Source organism: Vanellus vanellus (genome assembly GCF_965231255.1).
Source record: "Vanellus vanellus genome assembly, chromosome: 7".
Taxonomy (NCBI): Eukaryota; Metazoa; Chordata; class Aves; order Charadriiformes; family Charadriidae; genus Vanellus; species Vanellus vanellus.
Window position 1 is genome coordinate 21,424,679 of NC_138912.1, and position 26,164 is coordinate 21,450,842.

Below are 26,164 nucleotides of genomic sequence, written 5' to 3' on the forward strand. Positions count from 1 at the left end.
CTTTGACTTGAGCTATTTAAGAAGAAGGGGGGGGGGGAAGACTCTACTTGGCAAGAGCTTTAATTAGCAGAAATTTCCACGCTAGGAATATTATTCTGCATGAGCAGAAATTGCATAGCTCTTGCCTCTAGATGCCTTAGAGATGCCATTGATTGGCCATATTCAGAACAGGGGAATTATGTGACCCAGTGCTAATTTGAATTCCTTTACCAAACACATTTTTATTTCATCATCTCAGCTGCATAAAAGAGTCAAAGTACCAGAGCTTTAAAGACTTTGAATTCCTGCTGTTCTGCAATAAAATAAGGCAAGAAATACTACCATCCCTGGTTGATTCTTTAATTCTTTCCCAACAATGTCAAAGTATCAGTGTCCTACAGGTTTTAGTGCAGGTTAAAGACTGATACAAAGTGTATGCCTGAATAGGAGTTTGGAGTGAGTTAAGGAGAGAGAGAACATTTTAATGGGACATTGGTCCAAAATAGCCCAGCTTGTTCCTACCTCCTGCTGCCTCTTCCTCCTTTTCACAGGACCTTGATTGTATAGAAACAGTACAGACAAAAACCACAAACAACAAAAGGTTCGCTCACACCCCCAGTGGAGGTCATGAGCATGCTACCATGGAGAAAAAAAAAAAGCATCAAAGGATGGTTTGGCTTATTTATAAGCAAAGATTAATTAATAGGAGGTTTGATACTTTAGCAATGTACACTTGGGCAAATTTGTATTTGCAAATTGTTCGTTTCATACATTCAAGCAATGTGGCCTGGTGCTAATTTTAAAAATGAATCAAACCTTTCTTTGCCTTGATCCAAAACCTACAAACTTGTGGTTCAGAGGCTTTCAATAGTATCTGCTCAGATTTGACACTTCAAGGTTCAAAAATCACAAAAGAGTTGTGTTATACACAGCAACAGTAGCTTTTTCCAACAATTTTTCAATTATTGCATTGTATACTCTCCAAGAAAAGTAACTGTCTTGGCTACCCGAGGACAAGCTTTAAAAAAGGAGGCAGAATGAACAAAGTCCCTTAAAATATAACACTCTCCTTATAGGTTGTCTTTAAAACTGCTATTCATTATAGCAGCATTTATACCCGCTGGGTGACTATAAACTATGATTCAGAACTACCTGTGTCACATGATGAATAAGCGCAACATGCACCATTCACTTTTAAATCAACCCCCTCCGACCTAAGCCATGTAAATCCTTCAGAAATTCACGCCAGTATTCTCCTCCTTCAGATCACGCATAGAAATAGCCCAATGACGAAAGTTTACCCGTGCACAGCCCCTTTAACCCCTACTATTTAAGTATCTGCTTGGAATTATCAGTGACCCTTGCTGCACTCCTGGCTAGTTCACACTGGGTCTTCCAGAGCGTGGACCCACCGGCGACTTCTCTTTTCTCCAGGATCCTTGAAACAAACACTATTTACAGCGTTGCCATTCCAAGACAACACTGGCAGCTCTGCCGATCAAACAGAAAAGACCCTTCCACTGCTTTCGGCACGCATGTACGCACCCTTCCCTTCTCATGCTACCTCTGCCATCCATCCGCCCTCCCGTCCTTTCCCACCGCCTGCCTGCCCGCCTGTTATCTATTTGCTTCTATCTTTTAGAAATTATTTTCAAGCCCCTCCTCGCTGGCGCAGGCAGCCAAAGGTGCCGTCCTGCCGCAGCGCTCGCTGCCACGGCGGCGGTGGTGACATATGTCTCCAATCAGCGGCTGTGCGCTAATTAATTTAGATCCTTTCCCCGCTACGCTTTAAAGAGCGGGGAAGCCCCACGTTGGAGGAATGCAGCGTCCCCTCCCGCGAGTTCCCTCCGCACCCGGACCCCTGGCGCTGCCCCTGCTCCCCGCCGCAGCCCCGCGCCGCCGCCCCGCGCCGCCGTCCCCGGTCCACAGCTCCTCACCCCCGGGCCCAGGGATTGGCCCGGCGGAGGCGGCATCAGCGGCGGCGGTAGGGGGGGGCCGCCCCCACTCTCCCTCCCTCCCTCCTCCCTCCCCGGCCCCGCCGCCCCCTCGCCCCGGTGCGGCAGGGCCAACCGGGAGACCCAGACGCAGTCAGCGACCGAACTGCCGCCGCCCCGCGCCCGGCCGCCCCACAGCATCCCGCCGATGGCCGGCCGCCTGACCTGCTGCCTCCTGCTGTGGGCCCTGGGCCATGGGGGCTGCCGCTCGCCTGCGGGGGAGGGCGCCGGCAGCCAGCCCGCCTGCCCCGTCCAGCCGCCCGCCGCCAGGGACCCGTCCTCCCCCGGCCGCGACCCCCGCGGGGGCTCTTCGCCGCCCCCTGCGCTGGGCAGCATCGCTCAGGACATGGTAGCTGTCCACATGCTTAAACTCTACGAGAAGTACAACCGGGAAGGGAGCCGGCCCGGCGACGGCAACACGGTCCGCAGCTTCAAAGCCAGGCCAGGTAAGACAGGCCGGGCGCGGCGGGCACCGGCGGTGCCCCCTCGCTCCTCTTTCGCGGTCAAGTGACGGGTTTGCGCCGGGGTTGCCAGTGACGGCGGGGGTGTCACGCTGAGTGAATACTGGGGGGGCCCTGCGAACTACATGGACAGGGTGTCTCCCCTCGGCTCTGCGGACGGCTCCCCACCTCCCCCGGCTCCCTCCCTTCCCCTCCCCGGGAGTATCTGCACGACGGCGTCTCCCTGCAGAAAGACTCCGTTGCTGCGGATGCAAACCACCGGCAAAAGGAGCACTGTTCCCAGTGCACATCGCACTGGGTCGAAAGATGTTTTCAGAGGCACTTTGAGCAATAAAACTAATAGCGGGTGCTCCAGCCGCAGGTCCTCTCCTCCGGCTTTTCCCGCAGGCTCGCCTGTTTCTATTAGGAAGAGTGCCGCCTACGGGACCGTCGAAAACTGCTCGGGACCGTAACGGCGTTGCACCGCCTAAACCTGAGAAGACACACGTCTGACCTCCCCCTCCCCAGCTTTACTTGGCTTCATTATGAGGATGGAAGAGCACATATACTGTGTCAGAACCACACTTTCATTATCCCAATTTTACTCCAAAATAAGAAAGAGGAGGTTTGAGTAGTCAATACTCTTTAAATTTGTTATAATTTGCCAAGGAAACCCAAAATATCTTTCCTGGAAAATGTCTTCCTCCTTTGGTTAACTCCTACAGACTATAACTAAGACCTTAGCTCTTAAAATAAGAATTGGATCAGAATATATTTTTTTTTACATTGCCAGAAATATTAATTTTTTATAGACACATCTGATAGATTGATTCAGAATTTCTTTTTCTGAGTTTCAATCTTTCCCTTACACTTAAAGTCTCATGTATAGAATAAAATACACCACACAGTGTTTTAGGGAATGGTTACTATAATATCACACAATAATCCATATTCTCTAGTGCACCCCAACTAATTTCTATTCTATGTCAAATGTAATATTAAAAAGTAATCATTCAAGGAGGAGGAGATCCCATGGAAGGGTAAGTGGCTAATGAAAATGTCTAGAAATATAGGAGTTGGGATGTAAAGCAATTGAAGACATTTGGGAGAGAAATAAATTGTTATGCTCTGGATCATTAGCTAGCAGCCACTAACTAATAGGGGTTAGGAAGGAACTTCCACCGTGGATGGTTATTCCATGACCTCCTGCTATCACTCTCATTTTTCTGCGAACTGAGCAGCTGATACTGGCTGCTACCTAAGTAAGGCCCTGGACCACAAGAGTGATTTGGGAAGAATGCAAGAATTGCACTATATTCTTTTTCTTCAGTTTTCAATTAATCTGCTGAACAAGTTACTTGCATCTCAGTGCTTTAAATTCTGGTTTAAAACACTAAAATAGCAGCACTGTCTACCCACAGTTAGACTATACTGAGCAATTACAAATCAATATTATTTTGCTCATCTGTCAGACCATGAAAGCAAGGCAGAGATGCTTGGAAGTAACTTGTCTTTCCATGCAATTGAAATAAAGCCCACCTATGTCCAAAACTCCTATCTCCTGTGTCCCATCTGTGTACCTACTGGATCCCATCTCTCCCTAGTAACATGGCATGAAAGCAGAAGCTCCTCTGCAATGTTCCTTTGTTATGACAATAAATTTTATTTCTTTGTAATTCATCAACCTAGTGATGAACAGCCTGAAATGAACCACAGAATGACACAGATGAGGAAGTGGAGAAGAATTATCTGGCAGTATGTTTTGCTTTATCTCCCCCAAGACATTCTACTGTTTTCTTCTGAAAGAAGAAATTGGCATGTTCTTCTAACAAGACATGTGGAATGTCTATTCTATATAAAATACGGATGATAATTCTGATCCTATTGAGATAAGCAAAACAGACAACACCTGCAATAATTTCCTTTTCATTATCCCAAGCAATGGACTTGCTTTTTTTTTTTTGTAATTATTCTTAAACTTGTACCTTTTCAGAAAAATCTGTAATCTTCTGTTTCTACTCTGCAGCTTAAAGCTGTTTGTTAAGGGACACTCCAGCATCACTGCTAGTTATGGTTGTCAAGATGAGGGATCCAGAGGTGCAAAATGTCAGTCCAGACTTAGGTTGCTCCTTTGTCATAGGTATTATTGATGTCTCCTCAACTACACAACCATATTGCTATCCTACGTATCCCTTACAGGGTATAGATGGTGTTGACTGGGTTATTAAATACATAATATTTCTCCATATTCAATGTGAGGCAATTGATATATATATATATATATATGCATGTGCTACCTGCACACATACCAAATACACCTTCTTCATGTTTCTCTAGCAGTACTTATCACTTCAGGAACAGTGCTTCACAAACATCTGATCACCTCCTCTCAGCTCACCTCTACATGTATTCACGAGTTCATTATTTCTCTGATAAGGAGCTGAGAGAGAGTCTATGAACTAATTGTTCAAGTTCTTTACGTGCTTTCCAGTTTTCAGGGAACTCTGTAGCTTTAGAAAACAGCACCAATTGAATGAAGTTAGTTACACAGTCAAGTCCTAAGTGGTTTGTGACCAAATGGGAAATACTAAGTTATTCCCTAACTTCACCTAGGTTGCTGAGATTGGGGGGAATTAAGTCTTCATGGCAGCAATCTGCTACTTAAGCCATGAAACTTCCCTATAAATTGACTCTTGCAGCTCAGGCTCGTTCCCTAAACACCATCCATCCCCTGTGCTAAATGAAGCAAAGGCCTTGGTGAATAGTAGAAAATAGCAGTCATTTAATTAAGACTATAACATAATGCATATGTGCAAGAAAACCAAATCAAGATTACTCATGAAACTGTAATTCTGGCCTCTAGAGCCTTGGTTTAACATAATTTCATAGCTTAAAATATTTTAAATGAGGTTCTCTGCATATTTCTTTCTCACAAATGTGTTATCAGAAATACCATTTAAATCTGTTTTGCTGATCTTCTCTTACTGCAATGCAACATTCTCCTATGTGGATTACCTACTAAAGACTAATATTTTCTTTCCTTGGCCACTTGCCTTTTTTTTTCTACCAACCTCTTGTGTATATCCTCCGCACATCTTGCCTGTATTCCTAACTTGAAGCTGTCTACAGTGATCAGAGGTAGATACAATCAGTAAAATATTAACAGCTTTACTGTATACAGCTAGTACAGTTCAACTCAGACTAGACCTGGAAAATGTAACAATGTTTGCTTGACAGGTTGGTAAAAGCCTGAGTAATCTGATGCAATATGATACGTATGACTATGCTCCATCCAAAACTCTAGTTTCCTCAATTCCTAAAAAGTCTTCTTCTGGCTTTTTAGTAGCTGCAGACTCACAGATACTCATACTGTTCTACAAATAATTTTGACTTTTGAAGGTCTGTTTCACTCTAGAATGCAGAATTAATTTAGATGAATTAAAATTCCCTTTCTCTGAGGTATCATTACAAGCATGTGCTTCATAGTCATATCTATAGAACTGATGGTGCTAGGAGCATTCTACTACTGAAAAAATATTGAAAATTTCAATTTTCCTTCAGGGAGGAAGGCAGTACATAGACTTCTTAAAAACATACCTTCTGAAATGAACAAACATTAACAACAGTCTGGTGTTCTAAAGGAAGTACTATGATTATTCTCTTCCTTGGTCTGAAAAATAGGCTGTCTGCCTTGTGAAATTTCTTTGCTACAAAGACTTTAATAGAATCTAAACTCTGAAGTTTTTTCATAGTATGAGCACCTGCTCATAAGACTAATATTGATTTAAAAAGTTTACTGATAGGACTCCTGTCCTGAACTGACAGAAACAAATAGCTTCTCATCACAGAATACAATTTCTGTTAGCCTCTCTGCCACCTATGAAACCATTATGTGGGTATCAGTACAGGCTGTTCTACTTCACTGCATCAGGAAAAAAAAAAAAACAAACAGATGGTGTAGATGGAAACTGCATACTTGAACATTTGTACTTTCAGACTGCCTATGTGGGCCTGGAATTAATGAACATCCTAATCTGCTGTAGTTTAGTCCAAATGACGGTTCTATCCATCGTGAACTGGAAGACAGCAAGTACCAATTTAGTGAGATATAGCACTACTAATTTTCATCTTTTAAATGGAACTGTGCTTAAAAGGAAGAACATTTTGACAGGTGGCACTTAACAGTACTGCCTTTCTGTTATTGCCAAAATTTCTGTGGCTCATCATCCACAGTGCACTGAAAAAGAAACCTAATTGTTTCTGGGAAGGCTGGCTCTTGGGTTTGTTGGTTTCGTTTGGTTTCGTTTGGTTTGGTTTGGTTTTTGGGGGTGTGTGTGGTTTTTTTTTTTTTCTCCCTGCTGCCAGGGAATTCCCAGGTATGTCAAGAAGGGCAGCCAGACAGTTTGTCCACTTGGGTTAAGTAAAGGTGCAGACTTACCCACCGTAGTCCTTTGATGCATTCTAAGTACCCATCTGAGCTTGGGAGGACAGGAATCAGTTCTTGGTTCTGCTACCACTTTTCTGTATATTCTTGAGCTAGTAAAAAAAAAAAATAAGCAACTTTTTACAATGACAGACTGAAGGCATGGTCTTTTGATTCTGAGATTACATTTAAACACACTAAGAGGGGTTTCTACTGTTTAAACAAACATGGTATAAACAGATATTAATGTAAAATTGCTCATCTACCTTGGGAGGAGGGTAGAGGTGTAACCTGAGCACAAATTGTTCAACTACCTAAAAAGAAGCTATATCACATGGAGTTTGAATTTTAAGAGCCAACTCCTATTCAACAGTAGTTGTCACTAACCTCAAGAAGATCAAAATACAAGTCTTAGAAACCAACTAGGTTTCATAGTGCTTTAAACAAAGTTCCAACAGGATGTATACTGGAAAGGAGGATTGTTCCTGAGAATAATGGCCCCCAAAATATGTGTTGCACCTCTTACTTCCAGCCCCTTTGTGAAATGTATCTTGTGGACTATTTACGGATGAAGAACTTCATATGCCGTTGCCCATAGAGTTAGCATTCAGAGATCTTTCAGGAATCTTTGCAGTCAGCTTTAAATTAGACCATCTTAAATATTAACTGTAAACCTGGTTTTCAGCTAGTATACTGAGTAGGTACCATTCTGAGCTCTGCCATGGGCAAATTTGACAGCTTCTCTGAGCTTTACTTTGTTATAAATGCAATAGAAGCAAGGATTGTTTTCTTGTCTGTCTGGAACAAAAGGCAGTCTGAAACTGAATATCTATGGAAAGATATTTATCCCTCATGTATACAAAAGGTGCCCAGTGTGTTTCACTCTCCCAATGTTATTGTAATATTGCTATTAAATATTATTAGGATTTTTTCCTCCACTTACCCCAGTTTTAAGCTGAAGTGACAATCTCACTATACTAACTGATTTCAAGTGGGTAAGTGAAAAGCAAAATTTGTTAATCCACTTATATAGGAATAAGGGTTTGGCTCAGATATTTATCCATGTTTTCCTTGCTCTCTTGCAGAGTTCTTGGCCCAGAAGCCCTTGTACTGCTTCAATCTAACATCCATGCAGGATTCAGAGATGATCCTTGCTGCCACTTTTCACTTCTATGCTGACAAACGCCCTCGGCACCGGGAAGTGTTTTGTAAGCGGTCCAAGAACTCGTCCTGCCGCCTCCTTCACCTGCCTCCGATCCTGCGGCTCAACCTCATTTTCCAAAGCATTCACCAAAATTCTGCCTATGGGCTAGTGAAAGGGAACATCACCGTGTCTCTTCAAAGGCGAGGGGCTTGGCATGCAAAGGACATTTCACACATCATAAAAGAATCAAAACAGGCTGGAGAGCTTATTCTCTGTGCTGAGCTTGATTCTGGGGAGAAACACCAGGGCTTCCCTGAACAGGTCACCAGTCATTTACCTTATATACTAGTTTATGCCAATGATCTTGCAATCTCTGAACCTAACAGTGTGGCAGTCACCCTACAGCGTTATGACCCATTCCCTTCCAATGATGGGGACCCAAATCTGTCCCCTAATGCTTCTACTGATACTCGAGTGCGGAGGGATACGTACATCTCTAGCTCTATTCAGAACAACGAGTTGCCAGAAGTAGATTATAACAACAATAAATACAACAAACATGACATATGGGAGAATGCCTACAAGTCCTTGAAACCAAAAGCTTCACGCAAAGACCGCAGGAGAAAAGGGCAAGAAAATACAGAAACACTTACAAAGTCTCAGGTGCTCAATTTCGATGAGAAAACAATGAAGAAAGCAAGGCGAAAACAATGGAACGAGCCAAGGATTTGTTCAAGAAGATACATGAAAGTTGACTTTGCTGATATTGGCTGGAATGAATGGATCATATCTCCCAAATCATTTGATGCCTACTACTGTGCAGGGGCATGTGAATTTCCAATGCCCAAGGTAGTATGCCTTTTCCTTGTTAGCTTGCAAACAGTAGATCTACTGGTCTGCCTATTCAACTACTTTGTCAGTTAGACTTTCGTTTAGATTTTTTCATTTTTCACTGTGTTCTGTTGCCTTGTTCAGCCTAATTAATTTTGGCAATATCGTTTCCATCAACTGTGATTGTTTCCATCAGAGTACAGATTCCAAGTTATCTTTAAATTTACTCTGAAGAATAAGAAAAATGTCCCCAGTTTATCTTACAATTCCTCATTTTATATCTTGAAACCATAACATAGACTTCTGTAGCTTATTAAAATATGGTTACACATACTAAATCATCAAAATACTCTGTTGTGATAGCAGAAGTATAAAGTATTATATGCTAATCATAAAAAAAGGTACTGTATCAGAGTATTTCTGAATTCCACTGGTAATACCATAGGAGAAAAATGCAGGGTAGTGACACTGAGGTATTTTTAACTTGCTTGTCAATTTGAAAATAAGAATGCTGGTTAAGCTGATATTTGCGTCTCAAAATTCTCTGGTGCTTTTTTAATTTACTAAATTCTTGAAATTAAAATAATCCTGCTGGAACAAAAAAGTTGACTTACTTTATGTGGCTGGAAATGCCAAATGGCTATCTGTAACACTCTAAAGCTAGTGTACTAAATTCCTCCTACAGAAGCAGTGTGAAATTTGCTAATAGAGAGGCAAACATGAACTCCTGCTCCAACAAAATTTCGATTTGGCCCACCCCCACTCGCTTGCTCTGTGATAAAATGTAGAAATTTTGGCAATCCTATGTAGCACAAGAACTTGCAGCATTTTATAGGACTTTCAAGTAATGGGGAAGAGGAAGATTTGAAGCACTGCATAACCTGCATGTTTAGACACTGTAATTATTTTGCAATTCTACCTACAAATGGCCTGATTATTTATTCTACTGCTATTTTTGCATGTGGTCACCCGGCACATAAATAGTGGATAGTGGTTTACAGCAGAGAATTTCAAAGCTCTGAGACAGGAATCTGCCCTATTTTACATACAGAGAGATTGATGTATGTTCGTGTTGAAATAAGTAGTATGATTTCAGGAAGAGTAGATAAGCAGGCTAGTTTAAGTCCAGGAACAGTGGAAATCCAGACATCAGAGTACGGTGTACAAATCTGACCACATGTTCTCGTGTAGCTGGCCAATGCTGAACCATGCATACATAAAATGGTACATGGTCTGGTAAAAATTAAAGCTTGCACAGGCTCACATACAACTTCACTTTTTTGTTGTAGTATGAAGAAATCATGCAACACCACCACCATTTAACTTATCCAAAACAAAACACACCCTGGGAACATGGGTCCTCTGCCGTAGACCCACAGTGTATACACCATTCATAGGTACCAAAGCCAGGGCAGGGGCAAGGGGGGAAGAGAGAAGATACATTTAACACATCTGGCTTCTTGTGAGCAAAACAGCACGACACAAAAGCTGACAGAACCAAAGGAGAGTGGATCCATTTCTAGCTGGAATAGTTAAATAAGCTTATATTGCTGACTTATTTAATGTCTTATCTAGAAATATTACTTCCTATATAATAAAGATTCCCTCGTAAATCAAAATCACTTACTTTAGTTCTTTACTAGAGCATAAGAATTGCTAAATATTATGGAGGGAGAAATAGCTTTTGTACTTGTATGTATAATCTAAGTCAGGAAAGCATGCATATATGATTTTGGCATTCCTAAATCAAAGGCCGGATTAAGGCTATTCATGAAGACTTGGTCTACACAGTCAACCTGTGATGGACAACAGATAACTTATTTCCAAGGTACTCTTTCAGAACTGTAGAGATAGAATTATACTTATATACCTGGCATGAAGATAATCATCACATTGTATGATTATTTTTTTCTTAAATATTGGTACATCACTCTGCACATCTACTTTAATAACTGCAATTCCTGATCTAGACACAAAACAGCTCTGGTACAAATCTTGTCATAGCAAGTTCACCTTCAGCCTTACTGCTGAAGTTCTTATATGCTGAACTATGAGGGGGAAGACTAACTTATATGGTTAATAATGGCTGGCTGCACTGCTGCATTTGCCAAATAAATGCTAGTGCTATGTGTGGTAGAAGTGGGAACATATTATTTCCCTGGTCTACAGGAATTAGAATTCTTTTGATTTCATCCTTGTACATGAATCAGTTTATGAGTTTCATTTTGAGAGTTGAATTCAAACCTGAAAACAAAAATTTCCTGAAGCTGATAAGTATTGGTTTTTAAGATGGGGTGGTGTGTGTGTGCTTTTTGAGGGGCAAATTCATGATAAAACAGACTTTAAAAGGGGTGTAAGCCAGGCAGAAGGGGCGTGTCTAAAGTATTTCAAACCTGCTGTTAATTGCTTTTTGGCTACATCACCATCCTTCCATTGTCTAAGGCCCAAAATGTTCCTAAAATAGGATTGTCCTAGAGATTAAGTAAGAGCAGAACCTGGCCTGCTGTATATCACTTAGTAGCCAGCATTTAAAACATTAGCACTTCTTCAGTGCCATCACCAGTGGGCATTCAACTCATTATTTCAAGCTTTCCACTTTAGCACATCGGTACAAAGTCTAATGTGAAGCCTAGCCCATGATCACTGAACACTCATGCCAGGTTTCCAGAAGGGCTGGAAAAATTAGAGCCTGGCTGGATGTGGGATGGGTGTGCTGTCTGGCTCTGCTGTGGATGTAGGGCTCAGGGAGGCAGATTCTGTACAGAGTAATAGGCTGTAATATGCATTTTTCTCTATAAGAATTTTTGTGCATAGTGTAAACACTTGCAGGCATTAGAAACCTAATTAGTGCTGTCATCTTGGTAGACGGCTGCTGATGCTAGACTTTGCTCACATCAACTTGTTCCTTGCAGATATTACAGACTGTACAGATGGGGAAGATCCTAGTAGGATCTTCTGCACATTCATCCTGAGGAATCCTGTAAGTCAGTAACTGGTACTGAGGGCAATGATGGCTATCCACTGCACAGCGTCAACAGATTCTGTTTCAGTAGCACATTAGAATCTGTGATTGTTTCAAATAACAATATGAGATAATAAAGGTGCTAGGAACACTTCAGGAGGTTTTTCATAGAGGTTAAAGTAAGAACTTAATTCTAGAAGCTGCAGTTCTTTGAATTTCTAAACTCTGCAGTTGCTTAAACACATGAAAGCTACTTCTGTCTCTCTCGTGCTGTCCAGATTTGCTGACATGGCCAATGCGGGTAAAAGCTTATTTCTGCTTCACAAAATAGCTGTGAGACCAATTCACTGCTGCTTGTTTGTGGACAGCTTTGAAATCTAAAGATGAAGGGTGGCATGAGAGAGCAAGCTGTTGCTAATTATGCCAACTTATGCTAATTGCAGAAAGGCTCTTTCCAGGATTGGTCACTTGTCGGGACTTGGTTATAGATAGGATGCTGTCTTGAAGCCCCATAGGATCAAGAACGGACTTCACAGTTTCTCCTTGTAATGGCTCAAATGATGTCACTTTAGTTAAGGAACATCTGAAAGCCTTAATAGCAAGTAAGGTTTGGATCTGATTTTCTGATATGTTACACTTAAAGTAAACGGATCAAAACTGAATTATCCTAAAAAATAGCTTCTTTGTTATACCCATGGTCTACATAACTTTTCATGTTGAAATGAAAAATCATGTTTTGCATATATTCAATTAGTATTTGAAAAAAAGAGAAGTTATATGACATTAATTCTTCTCACTTGAAGTATCTGCTTCCATGCGGAGCCATGCAGTCCCTATTTGTTGTCCCACAGATGTCATTTTCCACCCGATAGACAGCTATGTACCGATAGTGATGAAAGATTTCACGTGCTACATATACCAGATCTGTGCAGAAAACTTGTGAAACAGTAGCAAAAAGCCTGATATTACTAACACAATTTTACTACTGTTACTGTACGCATTTGCTGGGACAGTATTCAAGCATGACAGCTGAACAGCAGTCACTGAAGCTTCAGCCTCAGTGGTAGGTTGCATGCCATATTATTGCCTCATGTAACTGGAGCACATTCCATGCTATGCTGAGACCACAACAAAGAAAGTCTGTCACTCTGTCACCAGTAAACTTGTGCTTGACTGTATGTACCTCAAGCAACAGAAGTGGTGAAAACTGTTTAGTACTATTCAGTTGCTCAGACTGCAAAGGTCAAGTGTAGCTTGTGAGTAAAGGCAAAAAAAAAAAATTACATTTAACTACCACACAGTATACTATTTATGTATCTTAACTTTTTCCTTTTCTTATTCTCAGTGCTGCTATGCCTAATGGCTGCCTCCTCTTCTCAAATATTTTTCCTTGTATTCTTTACTGCCTCAAAAATCAACAGTAGAAAAGATTGTGGCTGAGTACCTTGAACAGTACATAGCTGTAAAGCTGCTGTAAAACCTCACTTCATACTTCTCCTGCCCTACCAGCCTTTTGTTTTCTTCTCCTGCTTTGAGGCTAGCTCAGGGGAAGAAACAAAAAAAAAGGCTAATGAGGACGGCAGAGGGAAGCAGACAAAGACTCCAGGTATGAAGTACTTGTTTGTCATGAAGTTAGGATCAGAAAGGCTCTGTCAGGTTGTTAGACCATTCTAGACTAACTCCCCCCTGTGGACACTACTTCTGGAGCACTCAGCTCTTTTAAATGAGAGTAATTGCTCCAGGAAAAAGTAACTAATCCAGGTTAGCGTAAATGAGGAGAAATACTACTGGAACATAGGGATAGTTATTTTGGAAATAATTACAGTAGCCAATTCTCCAAGTCAGAGAAGAGGTTAAGAAAACAAAAGATAAGAACTTATGACTGAGAAGTGTGCCCCACCTTAGTCCTTTTCTCCTGCACGCCTGCCTCCAGCATCTAGTAGGTACAGTCAGGGACATTGTTTCTTAGGACTCCTGACTGCTGGCTGTGCCACCAGTGCCCTCCTCTGGTATTCATGAAGGCAGCATAAGGAACACAAAATATCTGTTGGATACACCCTGCACAGGAAAGCTGGATGTGTGGGGGACTGACTATGCTGTATGGCCCTGTGACTCACACACATATATTCACATTTTTTAAGAAACAGAAAACCACAATTGTTGTCATTTTCCAAGTCCATCTGGGAAAGTGACCATTCATAAATGAAGCGATAACTATTTTCCTCTCTGTTCCAGATTGTTCGGCCATCAAATCATGCTACAATCCAGAGCATCGTAAAAGCAGTGGGAATCATTCCTGGCATCCCAGAACCCTGCTGCGTTCCTGACAAAATGAGCTCACTCAGTGTCCTGTTCTTAGATGAGAACAAAAACGTTGTTTTAAAGGTATATCCCAATATGTCGGTTGAGACTTGCGCCTGCCGATAAATTCATACAAACACATCTTTAATGAGACGTACGCATCCTGTCCAACTACACTGGGAAAGTTGTGAATGGGAAATGAATCCACTTGTGTTGATGAATGAATGCAAGCCTACAATTCCTCTACAGAAAGCATGTGGAGAGACTAAAATGATAAGATATTCTCACCTGGAAGGATATGTCTTGCTGTCATCATTTGTCTTTCATATTCATCTTCCAGGAATTCAATACTTTTACAAATATCTTCCTAACCCACCTAGCCAAGACACCTGGTGTTTAGTGAGAAATTTAAGTTTAAAGTTTTCCATAATCAAAGGACTAAAATATGTTTTTATATGCTATTTTTCTGACTATTTTATCTCTTCAGTTAACCAAGAAGATGGGAAGTGACCTTGCAAAGTCAGGCTTATTTTAGAATATCACTTTTGTACACAAATCAAAAATTTTTGCCTAAAACACTCATACTCTTAATCTGCATATTTATACTGAAAAATGCTGTAATAAAGGGCTTGAAATGTATATTTTCTTCAGGGTGCAAGTATAGTGCACTGCGTAAGCTTTCATATAAACAGTATGTTAATACACCCTTCCCTAATATATAATTTGTACTACAAAAGACATACATAATATCCCACACTTTTGGTTTGCTGGATAATTTCAGGTTTTTAAAAATATCCTCTGAGTAACACATACTATATAGTAATATGTTGAAATACTAAAAATAAAATAACCGAGATTTATATTTTTGTAAATTATACTTTATATCCTCTAGATTGTTACATGCTTTTAACAAAAGCTAATAAATTAAAGGTACAGTAGTATCTAAAAATAGTTGAATTGTCTTTCTATAAATGCACTCTGTTACATCCTGTTAATTAGATGGAAACATGTAAATACGTATTAAGCTTGTCATAATGAACCTCAATAGACTAAAGACAAGGGAATACTGTGATCATCTAGACTGACCTCCCGCATAGAACAGATCAAAGAACCTTGCCCAGTAGTTTCTGTTTTGAGCTTGGGAATATCTTTGAAAAACTTGCATAAATTTGGCTTTAAAGTTTTCATGTGACAATATCTCTACTGGACTACAAGTAGTTGTTCCAAAAGTTAGTGCTCTTTGTTCAAATGAAGTGCCTTAATCCTAGTCTGAATTTGTAGAGCTTTAGCTTCAATTCACTGGATCTTACTGTAACCTACTTTATTAGATGTCTTTTATCTACAATACTTTCACTATGTATTTTTAGTATATAGAGCAGGGTCAAATTATATTTTGGCTAAGATTTAAACAGGTACTTTGATTTCTTATTCTAAGCCTCAAAAAAATTTCTCACATCTCTTTTCCAACAATGAACATCAAAATGGGGCACAATATTTGGCAGTGGTTTCCTTAGAAGTCTTCACAGAAATAAAGTCTCTGTGTCCCTCTAACTCCTGTACAATCCTCTGCTGATAGATTCATTGTAGCCCTTGTAACTGCAGCACTCCTTCAAGAGCTGATATTCCATCATTGTGCCTGTCAATCCTCTTTCTCAATGCCCCTGCGTGCCAGGACACACTTGCCACATATTCTGTTTTCACCCACCTCCTGTACAATAGCACAGGCAGACCAGGAGCAGAACAAACTTCTGAAATCTGTGAGGTAGCACAGAGTGCAAAATATTATGGGTTTCCTCCTCAAGTGACAGTCTAACCTTCTGCACTATCTTATCCCATTAAGAGTTGTATTGTTTAGGGGAAGGATACTACACATACTACCTTCTGATGAATGACTAACTGAAAGGCTCCTATCCTGCTAAATTACTAGGTAACTTCTGCAACTAATGTTCCATACTCATGTGGTGCAGATTCCCAGACAACAGAGGTGTGTAAATGTGGTAATTCCTGCTAACCTACATAAAAGCAAGATTCAGTGCATACAGGAGCGTCTGTAAGGTTATTCTCACAGCAGTTCTTGCTAGTTCCTCCTAAACAGCTCTCAATAAGAAGTAGATAGTTCTAAGGCACCTTGTAGTGACTGCCAGTTATGACTGCCAAAAGATCATGGATCCAGCTAGGCATTTCTTCTTCTCCCAAAGTACTACAGTGATTTACACTGGAAATACTGGGACAAAACTTTGCATACTGTTACTGTTAAAGATCTCCCTTAACAAGGTAGGGTCTTGTGTTTTTATAAGTCACGACAAACTCAACTACAGTCGACAAAGTAATGCTAATGCATAAAGAAAAATTAAAAGTTTCTCAGAAATTCATCATTTATCCTAATAATCAACTAATCCTAAAAGAACTGAGGATATATTAGTATGGGAAGATTAAAAACAGATAAAACAGGAAAACAGCTGATACTAGCCAGCAAAGTGCTAAGGACATTTTTTCCTAAAGCAAATCCAATTTCATTCTTTGAGGCCACAGTTTAATTGCCAGAGGTAACAGCAACAGCTAGAATGTACTTAGGTTTTTGTGGAGTATTTCAATTCACTTGCACAAGGCTGCATAATTAAAAGAAACCACTGGACAATATTAATATATTTGTGTATCACTGAGTTAACAACTGTATCACTGCCAAACCTCAAAGAGCAGCTTTCAAAAGGAATTGTCACTGAATGAAACTGTTCATTGTAAAGTTTCCGCAAAGCTGACACTTGGCCTGACACTATTTGACATCTTTATATATGAACTGGAAGTCTGTATATAGCAACCACTACAGCATTTGCAGAAGAGTGTTTAGGAGAGAAGTATTTATTTAGACCACTTGATTTAGCTGCACTTTATATAATCAAAATTCATTTTAAAGTAGACAGATACAGAACTTAGTACCTAGGCACAAGGTATAGAGGCTATTCCTGCTGAGTAAAAGACTGCACCCATAACTTCTAAAGCTGTAACTCTTAAAACAATTTGGGTGGGTGTCATGGACTTATGGCACAGTATGAGGATCCAAGGTGATGCTATGTAAAGATAGCTAATGAAAGCTTTGAAAAGATACACACTCGAGTGGTGAACCACATAAGGAAAGGAGATTTTATTTCTGCATGTGGCATTAGTGGACTGCCACTAGAAAACAAGCCCCAGTGTTCACCTTTTCAAAAAGACATTCAAATTCTGAAAGACACTAAAAAGAAACAAAAACAGTTAGAGAAAATGTCTTATAATGTGACTAAAAAGCACAATCTGCTTATTTTATCAGAAAGTAAACTAAGAAGTAACTTGATTACACTGTACAAATACTTTGACAGTAAGAAAATGCCAGTGCTATGGGGCTCCTTAAGCCAGCTGGGAAGTCACAAGAACTCCTGTCTAGAAGGTGGACCCAGGCACAATGAAATAGTAAAATAAGCACCATGTTTTTTTAAGTGTTAAGTGGCAATCATTTCGAGTAAGTGCTACAAAAATCGAAGAAATCTTCGATTCTTTGACATTTTCAGATAAATTTTGGAGACCCTTAAAAAGTTACATTTTAGTCAAACACAAGTAATTGGGCCCTGCACGCAGGTCGGAATCCCAAAGGCCTTGACTAAAACAGTCTTGCTATGACGGACACCAGGATCCTTTCTGACTTTACACCATAGGAACATATATAACCAGCATCTTGGATCCCAGCTGTGACACATAAGTGAGTATTTGAGGAGTCTGGGCTCACTTTAAACACTGTGTACATAATGCTAGAAATCTGGAGAAGAATGGCCAGAAAGGAAAAAATCTTTTCCCCAGGTCTGCAGTGAGATTTTTTTTAATGTAACAGCTCACAATACTATTCAGACTTTATGGCACGTGTACAAAATGGATTGAGTTCTGCTTAGAAAAAGTGATACACTAAGAGTACGGATAAAAGACTTATGTATCATTAATAAATCGTAACACATTCATTAAGATAAATAGCAAGTGATATTTTTGTCTATAAATAAACTGGGTTTTTTTCTTCTGTATCATGAGAAATTCTATCATCAATCTTGTATTTTTGCCTTGGCTCATTCTTCTCATGGATAACAGTATCTTCATAGATAATCTTCTGTATCTTCACGGAAATCTTTTATTTTCCATGTGGCCTTAGAAGGCCTAGTTCCGTCTTCATTTTGAGGTCGCTGAAATAATGACTGGTTGTTCTTGGACTGGACTGACCATCAGGAATCTAAGAAATATATTACATAAGATACTATAAAAACAAGACTAAATTCCCATACACTAAAGGAATCAAACTGAAAATGGACAAGCCTGCAAACAACATGAAGCAAACTTGACACAAAACAGATATTCCACTGTGTACAAACAATAGCTCTTGGCTGATAAACGGAAAGAAGTTTTAAGGTTGTTTGTATTGTCATGAGATCACATCTTGCAGAATCACAGCTCTCCATCGAATGATCGTGGATTTTCTGACGGCATGTGAACAGACTGTAATAAAGATTTGTGCGATGTTCTTTACCAATAGCCAATAGAGTGATTTTGTTCTAGATCTCTATTTTCTAGTCTTGATGCAAACAGTGTAATCTTCTACGTCCCTAAGAAAGCTTCTCCCTGTGTTGGCAAGGAAATGATAAAAGAGTGTAATTAAGCAATGATGACCCTAAAGTGAAATGCGGATTCTTTACAATATACAATGTCCTTCCCACCAGCCACATGTGTTTGTCAGATGTTTATAGAATCTTCATTAACTGAGAGCTTTGCTAGATAACAGAAGCTGAAGCATGGCATCAATGACTCTGATAAGGGCAAGTGTACAACCAATCTGCTTGACAACTGACAAGAGGCTGGGGTTTGAAGCAGACTGCAAAAAGAACACAAGAAAGTGATTTGCAAAGGGCATTCCAGTTGTTTGCCTTCCACCTCCTTTCCTCTGGCTGTAAAGAAACAAGACTCTTAAGCAGTTAAAATACCCTTGTCCTCTTGTCTCTCCACCAGAAAGTAAATATAGAAGAAATGCATTATTTTGGGCTATTAGCTGCACTGTCTGTTTTCAACATCATTGCCTGTTTGACAAGAGGCAAGCCTTTGGAAGACTGGGACAACTTATCAGCTATGGGAAAGTCTGATGCACACTTTCATGATCCTGTGGAAATAGAAGATGAGACTCATTTCGACTTTAAATCTTTCCTGGAGAATATGAAGACAGATTTACTAAGGAGTTTGAATTTGTCAAAAGTCCCCTCACAAGTGAAGACCAAAGAAGAACCACCACAATTCATGATTGATTTATACAACAGATATGCTGCAGACAAGTCCTCCATCCCTGCATCCAATATTGTAAGGAGCTTCAGTACTGAAGGTAGGAGAAGTGCTAAATAGGTGGACTAGAATTTTTAAAGAAGTACATGGACAGTAGGTACTCAGATTCTTTTGAAATTCAGCAGGAACTGAGTGCCTAACTTCCACAGATTCTTTAGAAAAGAAACAGATTAAAATTTTGGATTGTAGTCTCGTCTTTTCTTTCAAACTTTAAAAAAATGCAATTAACTTTAGTTTTCTTCTTCAACATTTTTACTGTGCAATACTATCTTCTCAAATCCATCAGCTGAGATGATATACTGAATAACAGGGTTTACATGAATCATGTTTCTCAAATCTAGAGATTTGGGACTGAGTTTTAATGTTAGAATGAAAACTTTCGATCATCTACAATTGAGACATCCATACTAGAGAGCTTTTCTTTCAGGTGGGCTCTTCTCATACTTAAAAACCACAGCAGCCAACTGAGAAATGAGTCTCTGCATCCAAGCAAGCAATCACAGTGCTCCCCCAAAATTCTGGTTTAGATGGAAAGATTTATATGGAAGGGGGTTGTCAAGCTTGTCTCAACTAAAAAAGTACAAGATCCCTGTCTGTGTCACATTAAATAGAATTTTAAAAGCTCCATCAAAAGAAAAAGTAAAAAAGTTCGAAGTAAATGCAATCCTTGTGATAAAAATGAGGCAGGGAGAATCGAAGCTTCGGGTTATATGAAAAAGAGACATACACAGGTAACAGCACTACGGAGAGTCCTGAAATGGAAAGAAACCTTAACAGTATGAGCTAGATAACAGTTTCCATATCTGACTCTCCTCTCCGACTGCTTTAGTAGGTAAACACTGTGAAGAAGTGTCAACATTAGCCAATTAAAATTGCCCTAAAACCCAATCATGACTGAGTAATTATTTTACATTGACCATCAAATACATATCAGTCAGTGACGAATTTTACACATTACCGATCTGATCTTCTAGCCAAATACCTGCCCCTCTCAAGGCAGAGTTGCTGGTACTGCACATACCTTTGCAGGAAAAAAAATCCAAACAAAACCCACACAAGCTCAGTGAGTCCAACCTGGAATGGACTGGGACCTGAGCATGAAAGGCTGTTTATCACCAAGTCCCAGTTTAGACAGACCTTGAAGCTTCAATTCAGGATTTTCAAAAACGTTTCTTTTTCCCCAAACTCCCAGTATTCCAAGCTTCTTTTAAAATTATCTGAAGACAACAAAAGCCTCAGCACAACTAGTTCTTAGTGACACTTAAATATGTAGTATACTTCTTTGTATTAGGAGGGCAGTTCATTCGACTGCATGATAGGAATGAGTAGGAAATTCATAGGTTTTTTAAAGAATTCTCTGTGTAAAGATCTCTTTACAAATTGCTAAATCTGAACACTCTCCAGATGCCTTATTTATGTACTTAATACCAACCAGCATCATCCACAACTTTTTCTAGGCAGACTCTTTATGCTCCCCTCCACATACTCACCTGACCATGCAATCTTGGTGAAAATACTACCAACACCAGGGACTACCATTTCCACTTTTCACTCCCTGTCCTTGAAACTTGGCCAGAAGATGGTTTTGTTTTTGTTTTTGTTTTTGTTTTTGTTTTTTTTTAATGCTGGGTAACCATGCTCTTATTTCAGCCTCAAAATACATCCTGAGTTACTTGGAAAGTCAGAAGCACTGTAACCACGTGTTTTAATTTCCTATTGCAGATGTTGTTTCTTTAGCTTCACCAGAAGAAAATCCATTTCAGAAACACATCTTGCTCTTCAACATCTCTATTCCACGATATGAGGAAATCACCAGAGCTGAACTGAGAATTTATATCTCCTGTCACAGGGAAGCTGGGTCTCTCTCTAGGCTGGAAGGCACCATGGTCATTTATGATGTTCTAGATGGTGACCACTGGGAAAACCCAGAAAGTACCAAATCTTTCCTTGTCTCCCACAATATCCAGGAGTGTGGTTGGGAGATGTTTGAAGTGTCCAGCGCTGTGAAAAGATGGGTCAGGGCAGACAAACTGAAGACTAAAAACAAGCTAGAGGTTGTTATAGAAAGTAAGGCTCTGAGTGATTTCACTTGTGGGAAGCTGGATATCAGTGTTACCCCTGACACTAAAAATCTGCCCCTGTTAATAGTGTTCTCCAATGACCGCAGCAATGGGACAAAAGAGACCAAAGTGGAGCTCCGGGAGATGATTGTTCATGAACAAGAAAGTGTGCTGAAGAAATTAGGAAAGAACAACACTTCATCTGAAGAGGAAGAACGAGGAGAGGAAAAGGCCATCACTGGGCCTCACCAGCATTCCTCCAGAAGCAAGAGAAGCATCGGAGCCAACCACTGCCGGAGAACTTCCCTCCATGTGAACTTTGAAGAGATTGGCTGGGATTCCTGGATCATTGCACCAAAAGATTATGAGGCTTTTGAGTGTAAAGGAGGTTGCTTCTTCCCTCTGACAGATAACGTTACCCCAACAAAACATGCTATTGTCCAAACTCTGGTGCATCTCCAAAACCCAAAGAAAGCTTCCAAGGCCTGTTGTGTTCCAACCAAATTGGATTCAATATCCATTCTTTATAAGGATGATGCTGGTGTGCCCACTTTGATATATAACTACGAAGGGATGAAAGTGGCAGAATGTGGCTGCAGGTAGTATACAAGGCAGAATCTCTAAGAATAAGAGTTCCCCCTTTTTCTGCTCTGTGTAAATCTGTACATTGGTGATGCAAATGAAAATCCTTGAAAACAAGTTTTAGAGCAAGGTATGGGGCTGGTTGTTGTTGTTGTTGCTGCTTGTTTTAAAGGAAAACTGACATTTAAAGAATGGCAATCAATGTAAATAGCCTGCATTATATATCATGGCAAAGTGAATACTGGATTAAATATTGTGAGTTTGAACGAACTACACATTATTGGGCAACAGGGTTACTGTTTGAATACCTTATTTCAACTTTTCTGTTTAATTACTTCTGTTTAGGTCACAAACTAAAGGATCTAGGATGCCCTGTAAATATTTAATAGGTATTGAAATCTAATTCTCTCAGCCAACTCTGACATTTTCAGCTTCTGTAAAACTCAGTAAATGGATTTTAGTCTGCATGGTAAAGTCAGGAGTCTAAGTCGTGCAAGCATTTTCTCATATCAGTAATGTCAGAGGCTTTTACAGGCAATTATTTACTCCTGTAAGTGAAGATTTGTAGTATTCAAAACAGAAGAGACTGTCAGTCTTATTTCATTCCCAAGTTTCCTTCTGTGGGTAGCAGGTGCCTTGGTTTCAGCTTTCTTATCCTCAGCATCCCTATTTTTACCCCTTTATGGCACATACTTGAACGATAAGAAGTGCAGTCTTCCGCTTCTAAGACACTGTTTCCTAGCAGGAACAGCAGCCCCTGTCTCCACACAAAGATAAGGAGCCACTTGCACCTACTGCATATTCTTAGTATTTCTTTGCAAGAACATGCAGTCAAACGACATTCAGCCTTAGAAGCGGTATCCTAAGAACAGTGGGGGTTAGCAGAGCTCAGCACTTGTGAAAAGCCAAGGCTACTTATTTAGACGTCTAAAAATGTTTTTTAGGGTCTGATTTTTTAAAAATTTTTTCTTAGGAGAAACTCTATTTTACATACAAAATTCTTTCACCCCTTAGGAGTCTGGGAAAAACTGAAAACTTGTATCTGTGTTCTATGAGACTTACACTGCTCTATGGGAAATATACCATCATACAATAGTCTCCTGACTTCAGTTGTATTTTCACTAAACAAGGACCCCTTCTTTCCTGCAATTAAAGTAAACTTCCTTTGATTCTAATGAAGGTTTTGCCTGTACAAGAAGAGACAGTGTCTTCCGTTGGTTTGAGATGATAGGTGTAAGTGCAGCACAATGCCACCATAGTCCACCTCACTTCTCCTCCACCACCTTCCATACACACAAAAAAAATAAAAATCTATCAGAGAACACTTTTGATCCAAGCCCACAGCAAATTACGCATATGTTCAAATTGGCAAAGAATATTGATGAGGCAAAAATCTAAACAGTAGCTTAATGTATGGAAGCAACAGGATTTAAATGGATACATATGTTTTAAATTAGGGCAGCCTGTGGGCAAGACGAATTCATTTGGCATGAACGGGTCAGCTTGAAATCTAATACACAGTTTATTTACTATTGTTAACTTAATACAGAGCAAATAGCAGGTGAGTGTGAGCAGGGTGGTTGTAATTCTATCAAGAATACTGGTTACATCACAAACCATGAGCACAAAGCACGATTCACCAGAATCCTTGGACTGATTTACAGCCTTTTCCTTTAGAACTGGGCTGCAATTGGATCAGATCTGAGATCTGAGTCCATGCAAACTCCATCCATCCATCGCTGCGTGTCATTAACCTGTTAAGCTTCCTGTGGCAGTCCTCTCATTTTATCACTCCCCACTGACTTCTGTCATCTTACAGTCATGGTTATGTCTTCATCCTTTCAGAACGCCCTGTCTTCTCTCCCTGCTTTGTTCATGTCTCCTAAGCTTATGACATTTTGCACAACTTCTCTTAATCAAGTAAAAGAAACAACCAAACAAGCACTTGGTGTGATCACATTAGAAAAATTATTCACCCATGTGTCAAGGTAATTGTAGCTGTGTGCCCTTAAGTCATCTAAACACAAGGTCCTTATTTATATTTTGACTTCACTGAATACAGGACTTTGTCCATACTTAAATGGAAAAGTGGGGAAGGGGAAAGACCAGTCCCCACATGTTCACAGAGAGAAATTCTCAAGAATCAATTCTTCTTTTTTTTTTTTTTTCACATTCTGAAGTCAAACATTGATCTTTGTTCCCAAGCTTGGGTGGCAGCGAGGGGGGGAGGGGGAGGCGCAAAAGCCATTTTTGGCTCAAATCCTAGCTATGCTATCAGAATTCCAGAGAAGCTCTACAGATCCTGTCCCAAAACTGGACTACAAATTGCTTTTGTATTTCAACCAAAAAAATCAATTGCTCTTCCAGCCAGCTTTAACAATCACATTCCCATAGGCTTGACATTTTGGTTGGTATGGTAGTATAACAAAACATGAATCTTCCGTAGGGTGATGACCAGGGTCAAGAAGAAATGAGAACCCAGTAGTGACTACAGATGCTACCTACAGCATGGCTGAAGTGTGTATCAAATTGATGTTTGGTTTTACATTGTAAATTTAGCAGCTTGATTTATGTAGTTTTAAACATTTTATTTTTGCTCGAGTTCCCTTATGTTTCAACTGCTTTAAGATGCAACAAATCAGCCAGGTGGCCAAGATGTGCTAGAGAGTATACAGGTTGCAAAGAGCAACTTTACTGAGGTGCAAGTTGGGGGTTGTGCACTGTCCAGCAGATGCATAGTTAAAATTAAAACTTACTTGTTTAAAACAAAGTGGCTGGAACATGCCCTCCTTCCCAGGCCCATCAGCTATCTGTGTAACAGCCCTGTAACATCAGAATCACCAGCTGACTCCACAGTCAATTTTAAGGCTACCCTATAGCACTTCAGTCTTAATAGATAACATGGTAAGCTGGTGGTAGCTGGTCAGGAGATATAGCTGTGGCTATTTTTACATAGCTTCCCACCTTGTCTGTGTACACAGGAGGCACAGTGTCCTCTGATCTCATCCACTCCTCTGTGCCATGTCCCAACACAGAAGAACAGCAGATGCAACTTATCACTTAACAACACAGCACCAGCGATCCCTAAAAGTCACAAAGATCTCCATTTTCACTATTCTTTTCCACAGGTGAAGAGGTAATGGCCTCATTGGAATCTGGAGGTGTTCAGCTGGTATCTGCTCAGACACCTTTATATTGGAAAGATCCTGACAATATAGAAATGTTAAGCTAGAATTGCCAATTCCTGATATTCAGATATTCAGGTTTTAGACTGCCTCTCAAGAAGGCTTATCATTTCAGACACAATTGTGTTCTAACACAACTAATGCTCCCAGACCACAGCTGATTGTTCTCTGCAGCCTCCTCAGAGCCTCGCCATTTACCACGCAGGTAATGCAAGCAGGTGCAAGGCTATGCACCATGTAGGTCTACATAGGCATACACTGTGAGTTCCAGGAGATACCAGTACCTTGCTGTAGCTCCTCATACACAGCACTGATCCGAAGTTTGTTACTGCAAAGAAGAGCTGAAGGGTACAGAGGGGAACACTGAAGAAACTGGCAAAGCCAAACATGTAGTCAACAAACAATGTCTGCAAGGCAAGACCCCATCTTTAAACAGCATAACAACAGCTCCACATCCCCTCTGGCTGCTCAGAACAGCTAACAGGACACTGCATCTGACGATTAACCACCTCCCTTCTCCCCATGTTAACTCCCCAATGTACCATTTGTTGTGTGTTTAGCACAGACAAAACCAGGGCAGGTCCCTCCGCAGTCTCTAGAGAGCAAGGGGCTCTACGAGCGCTGTCCGTCCGTCTGCTGGGTGGGAGCCTCTAACTGCCGGTGCCTGAGGTGCAAATCTCCTCAGTGCCGCCCCGGGGCTGACTGAGGACCACAAACCGCCTCAGAGCCATCTTTGGCCTCTCTTCAGCCTTCAGTGCTTTCTCTAAGCCCTGCCTTCGTGCTGCCCCGGTGCCACCGCCGGGCCGTGAGGTGCCTCCAGAGCGCACCACCGCTGGGCTGGGAGAGCTCTCCGTGCTGCCTCGGCGCCATCTTCAGGCTGCGCGGTGCTTCTGCGCCAGCTCTGTTCATCACTCCCCAGC

At 40.6% G+C, this 26,164-nt stretch overlaps 2 protein-coding genes across 2 annotated transcripts; both read left to right on the forward strand.

Moving 5' to 3' along the window:
• Positions 1–2,121: 2,121 nt before the first annotated feature.
• Positions 2,122–14,236, forward strand: GDF10 (growth differentiation factor 10; the record flags this gene model as incomplete). The annotated part of the gene is made up of 3 exons (XM_082486532.1): positions 2,122–2,419; positions 7,922–8,829; positions 14,009–14,236. 3 exons carry the CDS (start codon positions 2,122–2,124, stop codon positions 14,198–14,200), a joined length of 1,398 nt encoding a protein of 465 aa, XP_082342658.1. The 3' UTR covers positions 14,201–14,236.
• A 4,875-nt stretch (positions 14,237–19,111) lies between these two features.
• Positions 19,112–22,080, forward strand: GDF2 (growth differentiation factor 2; the record flags this gene model as incomplete). The annotated part of the gene is made up of 2 exons (XM_082486692.1): positions 19,112–19,457; positions 21,140–22,080. The coding sequence occupies 2 exons, from the start codon at positions 19,112–19,114 to the stop codon at positions 22,078–22,080; spliced, it is 1,287 nt and encodes a 428-aa protein (XP_082342818.1).
• Between the last annotated feature and the right edge of the window lie 4,084 nt (positions 22,081–26,164).